At 38.4% G+C, this 15,295-nt stretch overlaps 1 protein-coding gene across 1 annotated transcript; it reads right to left on the bottom strand.

The window, feature by feature from the left end:
* Positions 1–8,695: 8,695 nt before the first annotated feature.
* On the bottom strand, positions 8,696–12,308 carry LOC116135038 (protein trichome birefringence-like 10). The gene is made up of 4 exons (XM_031420744.1): positions 11,842–12,308; positions 10,695–11,084; positions 9,517–9,675; positions 8,696–9,302 (listed from the first exon to the last, which is right to left on the bottom strand). Exons 1-4 carry the CDS (start codon positions 12,282–12,284, stop codon positions 8,936–8,938), a joined length of 1,359 nt encoding a protein of 452 aa, XP_031276604.1. The 5' UTR covers positions 12,285–12,308; the 3' UTR covers positions 8,696–8,935.
* Between the last annotated feature and the right edge of the window lie 2,987 nt (positions 12,309–15,295).

The following is a 15,295-nucleotide window of genomic DNA, read 5'->3' as shown; positions in this document are numbered from 1 at the left end:
CTTAAGGTAAGGCTGAACAGAGCCAACGAGGGCAATCACAACAAAGACATAGATCATGAGCGGAAAATGCTCGATAACCTAAGAGCTCGCCAAAACAGAGTGGCAGAAGAAATAGTGAGCTCCCCCTTCACATAGGAGGCTCGCTAGGCCTTGCTTCCACAAGGATTTAAGGTGCCAAAAAATAAGTTCGACAGGAAAGGAGATCCCGAAGACCATCTTGATACTTTTAATGACCTGATAGAGCTGCACCAGGTCTGTGACTTGGCAAAGTGTCACTGTTTTGCGGTCACATTGGTCTGGAATGCCAAGAGGTAGTACAAAAGACTCAAAGTGAACTCCATCAATTCTTGGCAACAATTTTCCTTGTTGCACTTGCAACAATTCCAAGCGAGGAGACGGTTTGCAATGCTGCTCAGTTACTTGAGCAATATTCGTTAGGAAAGAGATGAAACATTGACCTCGTATTTAACTCTAGAACAAGCAAGCAAAGGTCGCAGATGCACCCGAAGAGTCAATCCATACTTTCTTAATTGTAGGCATCAGGCTGTAAACGGAGCTGTGGAAAGAGCTCCAAAGTGAAGATCACGTGAGCCTGACAAAGTTTTATTAGATGGTTGCAAAACACCAGTGAGTAGAAAACTCACTAGCAGCCCTAGCCAAGAGCTCGCCACGAAGAGTTTTAGACAGGCGACAAGATCACCCGTCAGTTAAGCGGAGGGGCCAAGACCGCAATGATAGGGACCGGAACAGATCCCAAAAGAGATAAAAAACAGATAACCATGGGGACAGGCAGCTCTTCCCGTGATACGCAGAATACACCTCCCTCACACAAGACACAGCTTATATCTACGAAGTCTCCTGTGAGGCAAAGAGACTACCCGCTCTAGAAAGAATGAGGGGGGCTCTATGAAGAAGAGATTAGCAAAAATATTATCGATACCACCGGGACATCGGACACAATACCAACGAGTGTCGAGCCTTAAAGGATGTCATCGAAGACTTGATATGAAGGGGCCACTTAAAGAAATTTGTTAAGGAGGCACTAGCTCGCGAAAATGCTGGTGAGTAAAATAACCAGGTCCAGTAAGCCTCGGCCAACGCCAACAATGATGTCCTGGTGGGCATGATCTACGGGGGGTTCGACATAGCAGGGAGCTCAAGGCGTGCTTGTGAGCAATATGCTCTAGAGGCCAGAACAAATTCGGTCCCTCGAGTAATGAGCTATGAACAAAAGCCGCCAAAGCGGCCCAAATAGGAGAGTGAGGTGGTACGATTCACTGTCGAAGAATGTGAAGAATCCTTTCGCCATAATCATGATGCAATCGTAATCGCAGCCAAGATCAATAATGACATAATGCTGAGGGTGATGGTCGATAATGAAAGTGCAGCGAACATCATTTTCTTGGGAGCTTTTCGAGAAATGAGGTTCACGGAGAGAGACTTGAGGGCATGTCCTTTGCCATTCTATGGATTCACCAGGGACAGCCTGGTCCCAAGGGAACAATAGACCTTCCCATGACTCTAGGGCAGAACCCAAAATCAGGATGGTGATGGATGAATTCTTAGTGGTTGATTGTCCGACCACATACAATGTTATCCTCGAAAGACTGATCTTAGATGATTTGAGTACAGTCATATCAATGCGCTACCAAGCAATGAGGTTCTTGACTCTTGGGGGAGTCACGACGATTAGAAGCTACAGAAAAGAATTTCGGGAATGTTACAACCCGGCCATAAATACTACACTAAAATGGTCGTTCCTAAGGACAATGGTCATTACGAAATCTGAGCTGCACCTTGGACCTCTCGAGGATACCATAGATTCTTGCATCCACAGAAAAGAGCCCACAGGAGGGCCAACAGAAGAGTTGCAAGAAATATGCGTTAGTGAGGAAGATCTAACTTGCATACTAAAGGTCAGCACCAGCCTGAGCAAAGAAATGACTAATAATATGGTGGGGTTTCTGAAGAAAAACCTCGACATGTTCGCATAGGTGCATGTGGATATGGTGGGGATTAGCCCTGAGGTAATGGCAAAGGTTGAGCATCGCCCAACAACTCGACCAATAAGACGGAAAAGAAGGTCTATGGATGTAGAGCATTCTAAAGGACTCAAAGATGAAGTTGACAAACTCCTGAACATCAACTTCATCATAGAAGTGAAGTACCCTGTACCCGGATTGGCTCGCCAACCCGGTCTTAGTTAAAAAGTCGAATGGAAAGTGGCGGATTTACATCGACTTCACAGATTTAAATAAAGTCTATCCCAAAGACAGCTTTCCGCTGCCACAGATCGACCAATTAGTAGATCTGACAATTGGAAACGCATTACTCAGCTTCATGGATGCATACTCGGGATATAACCAAATCCTGATGAAGAACATATCTCCTTTATTACTGACCGTGAGATTTATTGTTACAGGGTTATGCCATTTGGCCTGAAGAATGTTGGGATGGCTTACCAGCGCTTGGTGAACAACATGTTCACCGACTAAATTGGAAAAACTATGGAGGTGTACGTCGACGACATGCTCGTCAAGTCAAAGGTCGCAGAAAGCCACATTGAGCATCTAGGAAAATGTTTGACATCCTCAAAAAATACCGAATGAAGTTCAATCCTCTAAAATGTGCTTTTAGAGTAAGCTTGGGAAAGTTCTTGGGTTTCTTTGTAAATCAACAAGGTGTTGAAGCCAACCCAGAGAAGATTCAAGCTCTTCTAGACAGGAAAAGCCCGACCAACATAAGATAAGTACAAAGCTTGATAGGGCGTGTGGTTGCACTCAGCAGGTTTGCTTCCTTAGCCACGGACAGATGCTTACCATTCTTTGAGACCTTGAAGGGGAAGAAGGGTTTCAAGTGGACGGAAGAGTGCGAGAGAGCCTTCTAGGAGCTAAAGAAACATCTGGGACAGTCTCATTTGTTATTAAAAACCTATCCAAGGTGAGCCACTACTATTGTATTTATCGGTATCAAAGTCCACTATCAACACAACTTTGGTATGCGAAGAAGAGGCAGTGTAGTGGCTAGTATACTATGTGAGCAAAAGGCTGCTCGACATGGAGACAAGATACCCAAAAATGGAAAAGCTCACACATGCCCTTGTCATTGGCATTAGGAAGCTGTGACCTTATTTCCAGGTGCACTCCGTGAAAGATAGATGCATGGAGAATCAAGCATATCATACTATAACAAGTATGGTCATAGTTTAAAAAATAAATTTCAATCAAATTGAAATAAGTAAGGTAGAACATGTTACCTTAAGTCCTTAACAACCTTGAAAACTCTTAATTTCAAGAGAAATTAAGCAAAAGAGTATCTACACCAAGGGAAGAAGAAATTTGGCCAAGAGAGAGATTTAGGGTTCTTAGAGATTTTTCATATCTACACAAAAATTGATATATCATTTTCTTTATATAGGAATCCTTGTAAACAATTCAATAATTGTTTTGGACTTCCTTAAACAATTCCATAATTGTTATGAAGTTGTTAAACTTCTTTAAATGATAACATTGGATTAACATTTAATCACAATTAACAATTTAACTCTTAAATTGTTTACATAACAATTTAACCCTTTAATTGTTTACAATTACAACCCCTTGTAAAATCCAATTTAATATAAAGAAAATGTTTAATATAAATAACTTTATTACCCTTGGTAGGTGCTAGCCAACCTTGGATAATCAACTCTCTTTGGCTATTTCTCCATTCTCCTTAGTTTTTATGTGTGACCTCTTAGGTTCACTGTGGCCTAGCCGTGGGCCCAATATCACAGTCTATTTCGATATGTTTTGTCATAACTCTTTATGAACAAAACTCCCACTGATTATGGTAGGCATCTAGCAATGCTCCATAACCCCTAAGTCACAATGAAGATATACTCCAACGAACCTTTTACAATCATACATGTTGTATAATCAAATCCTTCCGTTGTCTAATCCCAATTAAGAATGGATTCATGGTATGTCAAAATCCTTATCTTAATTTTAATTCAATACATATGGAACGTGTCACCATGAAACAACCTTTCATGTAACATTTTATATACCCCGGCCGGAGATTTCCCTTTTCCAATGTATCTTGACATTTGTCTAGGAACTTGATATCAATCTATACCAAGTCAACGGATCCCATCTTGACTATCACTTGTCCTCACACATAAACAACACATGGCCAAATCGGCTTATTAACACATGGCATGATTAGCCTCATGTTTATACACCATATGAACCATATGCGTTTATGCAGAATCCAACCGTGATATCTCAGGTCTAAGGATTAATAATACCCTAGTATGATCTTATGATAAATCATTGACTACATTTTAAATGTCCATGTGATTCATCATAAATGGCCATATTCGATAAACAGTTCACTAACTGCGTATCCATGCTAATGCCCTAGTGATATAACTTTTATAATCACCCACACCAATACCATCACATGATATTCTACGGAGGCATTCAGCATGCCTACTATGTAATATTATTGCCCAATTAATATTACCTATGTAGGGAATACTTTGATGATTTTGATCTTCTAAAGATTTGTATCATCCAGACATTTCACATGTAATACATATATATAAATGAAGCAATAAATCACATGTGAAATAAGAACACTTTCTTCTATTGATAAGATAAAATGTATATACAAACTAGATACATTCACATATATATACAAAACATAATGCCTCGGAACCGATGACACGATTGGTTCCTAGGGCATACACTAACATTCCGTTCATGTTTGACAAACTTTCCATTCAGAAAGATAATGCAAAAGCCTAAGGCATCGAGCAGATTGATCGAGTGGATGATAGGAATGAGTCAGTATGATATCAAATACATCCCAAGAATAGTAATCAAAGGTCAGACTTTGGTGGACTTCATATTGGAATTCTTCTATCAGCTAGAAAGGGAAATAAGCCTGCCAGAGACAAACACCTTAGGAGAAAACGAACAGCAGAAGCCAAAGCTTGACAATCTATGACATTGGACTCTGTATGTAGATGCCTCCTAAAATGAGAAGGGGACAGGAGCAGGGCTCTTACTCAAAAGTCCCAAAGGAAACCCGGTTAGAGTCATAGTAAGGTTCGGGTTTGAGTTCGCTACCTTTAACAACGAGGCGTTACTCAAAAGGATCTGCCTCGCCGTGGAAATAGGGGCAAAGTCTATCAAAATTTACAATATTGCCCAACTCTTAGTCCACCAAATTATAGGGGAGTACCATGCGAAAGAGGATAGAATGGCATCCTACCTCCAGCTATTGAAATCCGAGCTTGAGCAGTTCAAATCCTTCACAGTTCTTCAGATTCCAAGAGAAAGGAATTCGGTAGCCTATGCTCAAGTGAGGAAGCGAGATGATCTTGTTAACGTTGCACAGTCTATTGGAAAGGTCGTTGAAGAGTTAAAGCCTCTGTAAGCTCACAGCGGGGAGTATATTCTTATTGATGTTAACTGCAAAGCAAATAAGCTCAGTTAGCTTAAACATCGAGTAAGAAAGCGATCTTCGCACACACTAGGGGTCGAAGTTTTACTAGCTTCCGAAGCAGAAATGCTGGTCTCCCGGGCCTCGTAAAAGAAAAACTAAGAGTCCCAATGTGGGACCTTCTTTGGGATGTTGATCAGCCCGTTGAAGCGTACCTTTCTCGCCATGGAGAGGTTGTACGGCTGGTCTTGACCCTTCTTTAATCTATACAAATGGACGAGCTCCTCAACAGATGGCTCACCCAGCTCGGTGATCATGTATGCTAGACACAAACCTATGATTATAATGTATGAGTTCGCATATAGCTTGAGAGGGACGATGTCGAACTGTCTCAAAATGTTGTCAATGACCCATCCGGTTGGGGGATTCTTCCGGGAAAGGTTCCACGGAACCTTCAAGTTAAGTTGAGGCGCATAAGTCTCTCTTATGTGCCTTAGATCCTCAACATCAATCGAGGATTGCAGTTCCCTTCGTAGCCTACTAGTTGGAGACCATTTGGACTGAGCCAACTCTAGATATGCGCGATCGGACGAGTCCGCCGCGTTAGGATCTGAGCTCCGCATGACGACCTCCTCAAAAACCTCGGGGATTATACCCCCGAAGACTACTGAGCCCACAAGGGAATCAGACATGCAATTAATCGTGTGGCTACTAGATGAAGACATGACTATAGCTCACCTCTAGGTACTTGAAACATAAGCGAACATGTGTCAGAGCTCGAAAAACTGGGCAACCTATCCACACTTTGCTTTCAGTTCAGGCACCTGACATAGCTCGCACCAGACAACAAATACACGCGACCTACCAAGGATTCTGGCGGCCACCGCAATAAACCCTCCTTAAACCTAAGTTCGTCGGAGACACACTTTAAAACCCTAGTAAAGCCCTAAAAAACTCAATACGGCCACAATAATGGCCACCCTCAGCCGCGAAAATCAAGAAAACAACTAAAGAGAGGGAAAAGAAGCCTTGCCAGAACAAGAGAATAGGATGAACTCGCCAGAAAGAGCACCGTAATGACGATGAAGCAGCGACAGAATGAGTAAAGACACTTGAGAATTTTTGCAAGATGAGTAAGCTTTCTGACGAGTTCGCCAACTTTTATAGTGGTTTGCATAGGAGAAGAAAGGGTAGGACTCGATCGTAGCCGTTGATCTATAGTGAATCTCAACCCTTTGACGTGACCATATGTCAACCATCCGCAATAGGCGATGAACCGTCAGACTGCTATGATCATAACCATCGCCGCACGTCGCCTCAACTTTGCGCGTGGAAAACTGTAGTCACCCACGTGCAATGAAAATTAACTACCAAAGGCTGCCGCATTTAGTGCGACATGACTGCGTGGAATTTAACAATTGTCCTTACTATTCAAATTCTGAGTTTGTCAAGAGTGTCGCAGAAGAGAGAAGATCCAAGTATGTCGACCATGATTGAGTCCGACCTTTGAAGCTTGACCGAATCTGCATCTGATGCCTTACTGATGATGTCGAGCTTGATATCAAATCGAGTAATAGTCTTTGAAGCTCGAAACGAGCATCGAACACTAGGGGCAGATGTTGTGTGTGATTTTTCCATCAAGCTCAGAGTATCATGAGGTTATAGCCCGATCCAGAACCAGCTCGACTCCACCAATTGTTCGACCCAGCATAAGCTCGTCGAGCTATAGCTCGACCTAACACAAGCTAGCCGCGACCAATCCTTGCTGTCGTTCAACCAATTCCTAGATAACTTCAGATCCATGATATCTCGGAAAGGATCAAATCGATAGCAATATTTGCACAATCACTACGTCCAATCACGAGAATATCGAAGTTGCATTTCAACTTAATTGTAATCCCTTTATTTTCGCACTTTCCTTTATACAAAGTCTATATATAAACCCCCTCAAACGATGAGGAAGGGGTTAGAAAATTTTTCTTGGATTATCATTGTAAGCTCTCACAGCAAATATAAAAAACAGTGGACATAGGCTCAAAAGTTCATCTCGCCGAACCACTTTAAAAATCTCTTTGCCATTTACTTTACTACATTCATCATTCATTCACTACTAGTTATCCGTAATCACTCACACACTAGTTCTGATCTCGCTAAGGTCGATCGAATCACTCTAGTTGGTGTAGATTTCTGTATCAACACAACTTAATTTCACAAAATTTCTCTCACAACCCCGATGTGATAGCTTGCAATTGGCCAGCAAGAAAATTCATCATAAACCAATTGCGAACTGCCACATCAAGTTTGTGAAAGAAAATTTGTGAGATTGGATTGTAAGTGTAGTATTGCCCTTACAGCGCAATCTCACAACCTTCTCTTACAACTCTAACGTGTCAATAGATTGGTACTGTCACGGCAGCTCCCACCACACCTAAGGCATTATGAGAAACGAATGGTCATTCCTTTAAAATGAATAGTCATTTCCTATGAAGGAATGACCGTTCCTTCATAAAGGAATGGTCATTCCTTTCGTGAGGAACAACCATTCCTTCATAAAGGAACAACAGTTTTTTTAGTCTAATCAAAATCATTTTGTGTCTTGATGTGGTAGCATTACTCTAAATAAAGTAGTCTAGATTGAAAGATAGAGATTACTGGGACTACAATGTACAATTTACAAATACTAGAAGAGAAATGCTAGTCTTACAAAGAAAAATACAAAAAGGGATATACAAAGACAAATCATGTCCTTAATCTTCATGATTGGCTCTCTCTCTCTCTCTTTCCCTTCTTTTAAGGGTAAGATTTGTCTTTGTATGCTCCTCTTTGTATTTCTCCTTGTAAGGCTAGTATTTCTCATACTATAATTGTGCACGAATGAGTAGCTTTTCCAAGCCTTTATATGGCCATTTCAACGTCATCCACTTACAAGCTTTCAATTAAATTTCCATCAACTAATTGAAGCAAAAAATAATTTCAGCTTTCCCTTGATCTCATTTACATTGCAAATATTTCTGAGCTACATGAAATAAGCAATGCCATCCGCGTAACAATACCAGATATAAGTGAAATTGCAGCTAAATATTTGATCTTTGATACCAATTGCGAGCTGCTAACGAACCTTACAATTACATTTTCAAAGAACAATGTCACCTAAACATAATAAAAAACACCCGATGTGAAGAAAGGGAAAAAAAAAACCTATAGTTTCATTTTGATTCAAAAATTTCCTATCCATCCACCAAGGCTCTGAAAGGTCTTCTTCTTCTTTTTTTTTTTTTTTCTAGTCAACAGCCCGTTATAAGGGAAAAAAATTCTGGTCCTCAAACTGATCTTCATCAGCATTACACTCTCTCTCATATATGCATTTAACCCCTTGCGACAAAACTACAAACAAATCTAAATTAACTTTACATGCTATTTTCGTTTGCCTTTGTTTGACAATTTAAGTCATTATGTGCAGAGAACTTGTAATATAAATAAAGAGGGGCTTTCCTAAATCAATCAGTTATGCCTGTGCTCTATATGTTGATGTGTTGGATGGATGAGTAGCCTCACGCTTTAGAAATAATGCATAGAGTATCTCATTCCAAGAATCAGGGACTCCAGGCAGACACCAGTGGCTGCAATCTTGCCGATGGAGAGGTGCAGGGCTTCCATCAGGACCCAAATAATACAGGGATGAATGCCCGTCTTTCCTCAGAGCAGTCATATAAGTCACATTCAACACATTGAATTTCCTTGTGTTTGTGTGAGCTGATAATACATCAGTGAGAATTTTGAATTGTGCCCAAGATTGAGGAGACACCAATGATGTTCCCAGTTCGGGAAGCGACTCCAAGTGGCAGGTTCCCCCAGTCTTCCAATCTCCACCTCTGTAATTTAATGCTAATTAAGCTCCATAAAACAGAATGCATACTTGTACATAAACAGAGCGGTAGCATGTTAACTATTAAAATGTCAATGTAAAAGAGTAGACTAAGAATAATTTTTTATGCATCAGAAGATATGCCAAGTTCAAATAAAGCAAGCTAACAAAGAATTTAACATGCATAATACAGGAAAATAATGGATGTTAAACAAACAAACCTGAAGTGGACAGGGGCATATGTACGAAAGAAGACCTGGGTCTTGCTTGTATTCACTTCATTGTCTATCCACTGCAACACAGTTTGTATGGACCTCCGATATGCATCCTCTACCTTCATTTCCACTTTTACCTCGGATCCTTCTTGAAAGTAACAACCTCTGATCAATTAAAAAAAAAAAAGAATGTTTGAAATCAATACGCCTAACTGAAACTAAATGTCAAAAAGTATAGATATTCTGCATCCAGCAATAATCAACCTTCAATTTCATGGCACTTTTGCCTTTACATGTACAAGAGATAAAATCTGAAAGCTAATATCCAGGATCCACTCAATAAGCACATATGTGCAAATCTCAATGCAATCTGACAAAACATTTGTTACGATGTAGGGCCATTTTTGTTGACATAATTTGGAAATAAGCCATGCAAGTCACAATGATTAACTTCAAAAATCCAGAAATTAGTTCCAATAGATCCAAATTCAAATCTGGCGGGACCTCTTAAAACATATACAGCACTCATAATAATTGAGATCTTAATCCTTTCCCAGTTGCAACTTGACTTCACGGTTTATACAAAAAGCAAATGTCAAAAATTCCAAAAATTCCAAAAATAAAAAGAAACAAAAATCAGAATTATAAGCATCATCTGTGGCACAAACACACTGAGAAGAAACATGGAGAATACTACTCAAACCAGATTTTGCTTAAAAAAAAAAGTTGTTAGAAGGTCACAACATTAAGAAAATTAAATACCACCTACAGGGACATTCTGTAATCCTCATATATAAATTTCAACCAATCAGATATGGATCATGACATTTGTGAACAGTTACCACAAGGTAGCACTGTGTATATATTATTCAGCTTCAATTATGCTACTAACTTTCAAAGCTGAACATGCTCAAACCAAAAAGAACAGTTCACAAATTCAACATTCAATTCAAATTTACTTCCAGGTCCTTCTCCAGATACCTTACAATGAAGAAAAGCGCTACACAGGCAAATAATTTATATAAACAAGGCTCAATACCATAACATTTCCTTCAAAAGCATTTTTCAACATGAAATTTCTTTCTACAAATTCTAAAACTCGCCAAATTGATCCATCTGTCATATACAAATGCAACATATAATAAAAATGAAGGAATTGATGCTAGAGTTCAAAAATTACTAACCCTCTTATGGTCTTCTCATAATTCCACCAATGCCCTGTATTTAGAACCAGCACATCTGCATCTCTCCACTTCAAATGATTCCAATCCACTTTATCCAATTTAAGGGTTGTCCTAATCTTTTCTGAAGATCCGGCAGGAGGTCTGCTCTGCAGTACAAGAAAAGGAGCTCTATAGTACTCCACAGTGCAATTGTAGTCCTTAAACTTAAATACCAAGAAGCCTTTATGCTTTGTAATTGGGCTGCCATTCACTTCATAGATCGAATCCTTATTGGGAACCGCAGAAGAGAGCATGCAGAGAAGTGATTCCCACTGATTTCTACCAATAGAGTCACCGACAAAAACTAGGCGTTTGTTTTGAAGTTTCTCCAACATCAGTTTTGCATTGAATCTATTTCCAACAGTGGCAAACCCAAAATTAATGATTTTCTCACTCATATAAAGAATTCAAAGAATGTATTGTCAAAAGATGAAAAGATACACAGCAACTTATTTGAAATCGAACGCTCATAATTCAAAACTTAGAAAGATGCAGTAAAAAAATGGATAACTCACACAAACCAAGCACTCATAAAATGATTAATTGATTAAAATTTACTATAGTGACTTTTTCACTTCTTTTAAAAGGTAATAACCCGAGCAAAACCAAGAAAAATAAACCCAAGCTCATTAGCTGGCAGAACATTACCAACAAAATTGTTTCAATATTCATCATTCAGAAAAGAAAAAGGTCATTTGTCTTCAATGCCAAAACATTTTGAATCATGGAACAACAGTTCACGGGTGAAGCTTATCAACAGAGGCCAATGAAACAAAGCCAGAAAAGGAACAAAGAAAGTTATCTTTAAAAACTAGAGAGAGAAAGACAAACATATGCTTAAATCTGGCATTGGAAATACAACCCTTTTTTTTTGTTTTTTCCTCTCGTAGAGGTGTAATGAAAAAATTGACATGCTAAAGAGGAAGTGAATATCAAAAGCCATAAATTGATAGAGCTAAATAATTACGCCAACAAAGACATCCAAACAAGTTGAACTAAACAACTACACTCGCGACATAAAAACAATAAAAATTCCCAAAAGCCTTTGATTTCTAGAAATTTTCTCTCAGTGATCAAAAAGGTAGAAGAGAAAAATCATGGAATATACCTTGGCAAATTGCAAAGTTTGGGTTGCCATCTCCACTTAAGGAAGAACAAATCAGGCCTACCATTTTCAGTACACCTAAATCCTTCATCTAAAAAGCTGCAATCTTTAGATTGGTACAAGGGGTAATTCTCATCCCAGACCCAATTTCCATCAAACACATCACACTCATTTGCCTTCTCACTCAAAAACTCAACTCTTTTCTTGTTCCCAATGGACCCACCGTCTAGTTTTAGCCACTTGAACCTCTCCGTTTTGCCCGGAACAGTGTACCCTTTAGGCACAGCCCGATAATCCAAGTAAAAGAAGCAGCAAATTACGCACAGCATAATAAAGAAGAATCCAACGCCCAAGGACGGCTCAAAGAGCCTCAAACGCTTGAATTTCTTGAAAAAGTCAAAGTTTGGCATGGTTTCATGGTCTTGCTGAGATGGGGACTTCGACATTTGGACTAAAAAACAAATTTTGGAATACGGGGATTGTTTCTTGTGTGAAATGAACAATCTAAGATAGTGAAACGAACACAAAAGGATAAGAAGAAGTGTGGTGTATAAGCAAAACAACACTCATAGCCAATGGAAATGAACCCATCTCTCGAGCTTTGGCTCCTTTGCTTGGTAGTTCAGTTTCATTAAGTAATGAAATGTATTGTTACGAATAAGAAGTCAAGAAAGAGAAAACCAATGGGTGTCAATGAAGCAAAGCAGCATTCATGGAGGAATTATATACTTTTTTCTCTCTTCTCTTTTTCTCTTTCCCATTACTTTATGCATTACAACAAAGAGAGAGAAAAAAAAACCCAAAAAAATAAAAGACTCGTGTTCGGTGAATTTTAAAGAATAATCAAAAAATTTCAATCCCAAATCTGAAACTTAAGCAGAAAAGTTAAGAGAGGGAGAGAGAGATTGTGTATGTGTGCGTGTGCGTGCGGATTCAAAGGAACCGTGGGCGTGAAACATGAAACATGGGAAAGAGACAAGAGTTGAGTTGTGTTCAACGGAGTGGGGAAAGAGAGAAAGAAAGGGCAAGATATAATGATTATGAGCTTGTAACGGATAGAAAATATGATGTGGTTCAACTCAAACCGACGATCCCCACACATCATACGGCTGTAAAGCACCTCTTTTATTATTATTATTATTATTATTATTATTATTTGCTTTTAATTTCTTTCGTGAATCAAATTGAAACTAAAAAACAAAAACACTTCACTGGTTTCGTGTTATTCAAACGAAAAATGTTTATGAAAGTATTTTTAAGCCTTTGAATTTGAAGTTGCTTTATAACTCGTTTTAAATTGAAATTTTCTTGTTATTCTTTTAGTATAATTTTCATTATTAAAATATCATTAACTAATTTAACATAAATAGAAGAGTAAACCACTTTTTCCCACCCAAAGTTTGCCTTAGTGAATTTTCTCATTCAAAAAGTCTCACAATACCATTTTTCTACCTAAAATTTATTTTCGTTAATATCTAAAATATACTTCACTTTCTTAGCCGTGTTTAATGGGTCACCAAGAGTCAACGTAAGAAGAGTTTTGTAGAGTGAAGATCGGTGGATCGAATTATAGTGATCGATTGAATATTCGTTGTCAGAATCAGTTGAAAATCAGTTAAGAATAAGAAATCCCATTTTTATGATAACTGACAATGGGAAAGAAATCAGATACCGAAGTGAGAAAGAGTTTTGTAAAAAAGAGACCGAAAGTTCAAATGGTGGTAACAAAGATAACTTTCACCATTAGAAACGGCTAGAATTAGCTTTAGGTAGTAACGAAATATTAACTTTGAATAAGAAAGTGATATTTTGAAACTTTTTTAGTGGAAAAGTGTCATAAAGGCAAACCTTGGGTGGGAAAAAGTCATTTACTCAAAACAGAATTATATGTTTGTGATGTTTTTTTTTTTTTTTAAATTTAGCACGTAATATCATGGTTCAATTCAATTATCCTCAAAATAGAAATAAATATTTGTGTGTGACTTGAACCAAATTACATAATTAATAAAGTGTTATTTGATTGCATACATAATAACTAGCAGCAAAATTAGCTAGTAAATTAATAAGTGTAGTTGAAGGTACTGAATGGGTTGGGATAAAATAATTAAATGGGGCCTAATTTGAGATGTTACAAAAGTATGGGAAAACACTCAAAAATGAATAATGGATAGTTATATTAAATGTTAAGGGATGTGAGTTGACATATATAATTGATGGGATGGGACCGAATCAATTATCCAATTAAACCATATGCATGAACTACAACTGTCTTCAAATCTTTTGCCTCTCCTTAAAGCATTGGTTTTACATGGTGTACAAAATTTCATGAATAAATTAAAGTTGAAACTAGAGTTATATCATTAAACAATAGATTAACTTAGAAAGAAAAGTGATGTGTAATTCAAAATCAAATGATCACCCATGTTTAATTAAATGTTAAACCATAATATAAAACATACTTTATTAACACATATATTATGGGATATTATTTTTAGGATAAGTATAACTTGTAATAAGAATGTTGAATAAAACCACGGTTGAGCGACTGGATAATAAAAGAGGAAAAGAAGGTTTTATGGGCTTTTGAATTCAAGTCGTCACAGACGTTAATAGGAGTGGCCATTGAGAGACTTACCTGATCGTTAACTTCAAGGCCTTGTGGGATAAGTTCATGAAGTACGCATAAACTGGTCCACACACTCCCGATTACCAAAAAAAAAAAAAAAAATATTGACTAACTTTGACTTAGCATTACATGTTCTATATCCCTTTCATGCCATTCTATTGAACTTACAAAATTGGGAAGAAATCACATCAATAAACAGGAGGGAGGTAGTATGCATGTGAAGATGAGACTAAATGTTGTAAACAAAAGGATTAAGGAGAGAGATGAAATTAAGAAAGAAAAGGTGTGGATGAAAAGGGGGGTGGCGGTGTAAATAGTAAAGAAATAATTAAGAAGAATATATTGGAGATGAAAAAGGTCACATGCCATATTGCCATGCCACATGTCTGGGACAGAAAAGAGACATAAACTGTAGAACGTAGCCGCTAGGCCAGGAGTATAGTTAAGGGATTGGTGTATTTAGATGCTGAGTCCCAATTTGTTAACCTTCCCAAGGGAAGGCAACAAACGGAGGGTTCAATCTTCTACGTTGTTCTGGAGATTCATTTCACTAACTACGACCAAACCTCTCATCCTCACTCCTCTCCTGTATCACCTCTCCAAGACCCCATCCAGTACTGCAATGTAATTCTCCCCTTCCCTGAGCCTAATTTCACCACTATATCGTGGACATACATAGTCCTCGATCTCTTTGTGCATCGTGTCTTGGAATATGGTGGTCATGGCTCACTAATATGTAACACCCGCCTTCTTTAACCAGAATGGCATCACTTTGTTATACATAGAAAAGTTCCCCTTAAGCATTCGGAACACAGTCTTCTTGCCATCCCC

The sequence above is a fragment of the Pistacia vera genome, unplaced genomic scaffold (genome assembly GCF_008641045.1).
Source record: "Pistacia vera cultivar Batoury unplaced genomic scaffold, PisVer_v2 Contig293, whole genome shotgun sequence".
NCBI lineage: Eukaryota > Viridiplantae > Streptophyta > Magnoliopsida > Sapindales > Anacardiaceae > Pistacia > Pistacia vera.
The sequence above is the reverse complement of the archived record's forward strand: the minus strand, read 5'-3'. Positions and strand labels throughout refer to the sequence as shown.